Raw genomic sequence first — 2,883 nt, 5'->3', positions numbered from 1 at the left:
AAGAAGAAGAAGAAGAAGAAGAAGAAGAAGAAGAAGAAGAAGAAGAAGAAAAAGAAGGAGAGGAAGAAGAAGAAGATAGCAGGAGGGGAAGTATGAAGGGGTGGAATCAGAGGGGGAGAGGAACCATGAGAGACGATGGACTCTGAAAAACAAACTGAGGGTTCTAGAGGGGAGGGGGGTGGGAAGATGGGTTAGCCCGGTGATGGGTATTAAATAGGGCATGTTCTGCATAGAGCACTGGGTGTTATACGCAAACAATGAATCATGGAACACTACATCAAAAACTAATGATGTAATGTACGGCGATTAACATAACATAATAAAAAAAGAAGAAGAAAACCCAAATAACCCAATATCTAGAATCAACACATTAGGTAAAAGTTAATTTATATAAAGAGAAAAAATAAGTACAAAAAATTTAATTTTCATCAAAAGAAACAAAGATGAAAGAGAATCATCTTCTTAAACAGCTGAGTAATTTTATAACATCCATCATCAAACATATATTAGTCAAATAACTAAAGCTTGTGAGTAAATTGAGTATTTTCTTAAACAGCAAAATTTAGTCAAAATAATTTTATATTAATATCAAATTTTCAGGGTGGCTGGGTGGGTCAGTTGGTTAAGCATCCTGACTCTGTATCTCACCTCAGTTATCGATCTCAGGGTCCTGATTTCAAGCCCCATATTGGGCTCCACATTAGGTGTGGAGCTTACTTAAAATCAGTCAATTTATCAATCAAATTCCCATTACATATTGAAAAGCAAATGCTATGAAGTGGAGTAAATAAAGCATATATGCAAAATCTAGGATATTAAAATGATATAAATGAAATGTCATGGAAGATAATAGTTTTGGAGGAATAAAAACCTCATACAAATCTCATGTATATATAGCTCAGCATAGGAGTCCAAATCACGGACTATGCATGAGAAAAACCTTCATAATTTCTATATAATTAAGATAGAAACATCTGCGTTTGGCTCAGGTCATGATCCTGGGGTACTGGGATCAAGCCATGTGACTGGCTCCCTGTTCAGTCTGGAGTCTGCTTCTCCCACTCCCTGTGAACCGCCCCCCTTCTCATGCTCCATCTCTCTCTCTCTGAAATGAAAAACAAACAAACAAAAAACAAAACAAAACAAAACAAAAACTTGACAACCTGAGATCATTACTAACGAGACTCCATATATATTAATCTCTAGTACAAATAATTCCAAACAGCTAGTTAATTGTGGAAAATCAAAGAAAATCCTACTTCCTAACTTCAATTTTATTCATCTTTCCATTACTCCACTCCTTTTAACTTTTGTAGGATTTTAACAAGAGCTGATTTAATATCTTTTCTCCTCAGACAGTAGATAACAGGGTTCAAGGTTGGGGGTACCACAGAATAGAACATAGACACGAACAAGTCAGGAAGAGAAGGTTCATCAGAGTTTGGCTTTAAATAAGCAATAGCACCTGTTAGAAGGAATGTACTCACTACAAAGAGGTGAGGCAAGCAGGTGGAAAAGGCTTTGCCCTGCTTCTGTCTGGTTGGGATCTTTAACACGGTAGAGAAAACATGTACATAAAAGACCACAATGCAAACTAAACATGAAAATCCATAACAGACCCCAATGGCCACACTGACATTAATAGTTGCATGTTCCACAGAACAAGTGAGCTTCAGTAGGGTGGGCACATCACAAAATAACTGATGTATCTTAGTGGACCCACAAAAATTTAAAGAGAATGTCCCAGCTGAGTACAAGATTCTGAAGACCCCTCCACTGAGCCAGGAGACTAACACCAGCTGGACACAGACCTCTTTGCTCATAACAGCCTCATAATGAAGAGGGCGACAGATGGCAATATAGTGGTCACAGGACATTGCAGTGAGAATGCTAATCTCGGACCCAGACATTACTATCACAAGGAAGACCTGTAACACACATCCCAGAAAAGAGATGGAGTCAGTGAAGTTGAGGATGGATTTGGGGACTGTGCAGAAATGAGACACATATCTAAGAAGGGTAAGTGCCTTAGGAAAAAGTACACTGGAGTGTGGAGGTGTTGGTCAAGAATTGTGAGGAGGATGATAATTAAATTCTCCACTATGGCCAGTAGGTAGATCAGTAAGAGGAACACAGCATGTAGCCTCAATAGCAACTGGTTCTCAGTAAATCTCAGAAGCAAGAATTCCATTATTACTGTTTGATTCATCATATTTTAAAATTAAAAGCCACCTATTGAATAAAGAAAAAAGTTATATTAAAGTAACAAAATATTATCTGCTTCTTTATTTTTGAAACATGTATATTTTAGCATCATGGGATAGATGGAAAATTTAAAATACCTAGATACCTATATTTATACTTTACTCAGCTATAAAACAACTATAGACATAAGAGTACAATGTAACTGGACTTAAATTCACTGTGAAAGATGATAAGAATTCCCATTCCCTCCCTAACTCAATACTTGAAATGATTTTTGAGTATATTTATTTCATCAAGATTGTCGAATTGGCTACCTAATTCTAATGTAATAGAATACATATTTGTTATGTATAAATGTTATCCTACTTGATGTAAATGTTGATGTGGATTAGAAGTCATGGATGAATTTTCTGTTTGTAGCATATTGCAATGGGTTTAAATAATCAATAATATGGGGCACCTGGGTGTTTCAATTGGTTAAGCATCTGTCTTGGTTTCGGGTCATGAACTCAGAGTCCTGGGATCTAGCCCCACCTTGATCTCCCTGCTCACTGGAGAGCCTGCTTCTCCCTCTGCCCTTCACCCCACTCGTGCTCTCTCCCTCGCTCTCTTAAATAAATAAAATCTTAAAAAAAAATAATTACCCAGTGTTGTATGCAACTAATGAAACATTGAACA

General features: G+C 37.0%; 1 protein-coding gene across 1 annotated transcript; it reads right to left on the bottom strand.

The window, feature by feature from the left end:
• Window positions 1-1,289: 1,289 nt before the first annotated feature.
• On the bottom strand, window positions 1,290-2,212 carry LOC110577561 (olfactory receptor 14K1-like). Its single transcript, XM_021686917.2, is given in 2 exon segments — window positions 1,290-1,993; window positions 1,996-2,212. Coding segments are annotated over 2 exon segments (921 nt in total).
• Between the last annotated feature and the right edge of the window lie 671 nt (window positions 2,213-2,883).

This window comes from Neomonachus schauinslandi, chromosome 7 (assembly GCF_002201575.2).
Source record: "Neomonachus schauinslandi chromosome 7, ASM220157v2, whole genome shotgun sequence".
Taxonomy (NCBI): domain Eukaryota; kingdom Metazoa; phylum Chordata; class Mammalia; order Carnivora; family Phocidae; genus Neomonachus; species Neomonachus schauinslandi.
The sequence above is the reverse complement of the archived record's forward strand: the minus strand, read 5'-3'. Positions and strand labels throughout refer to the sequence as shown.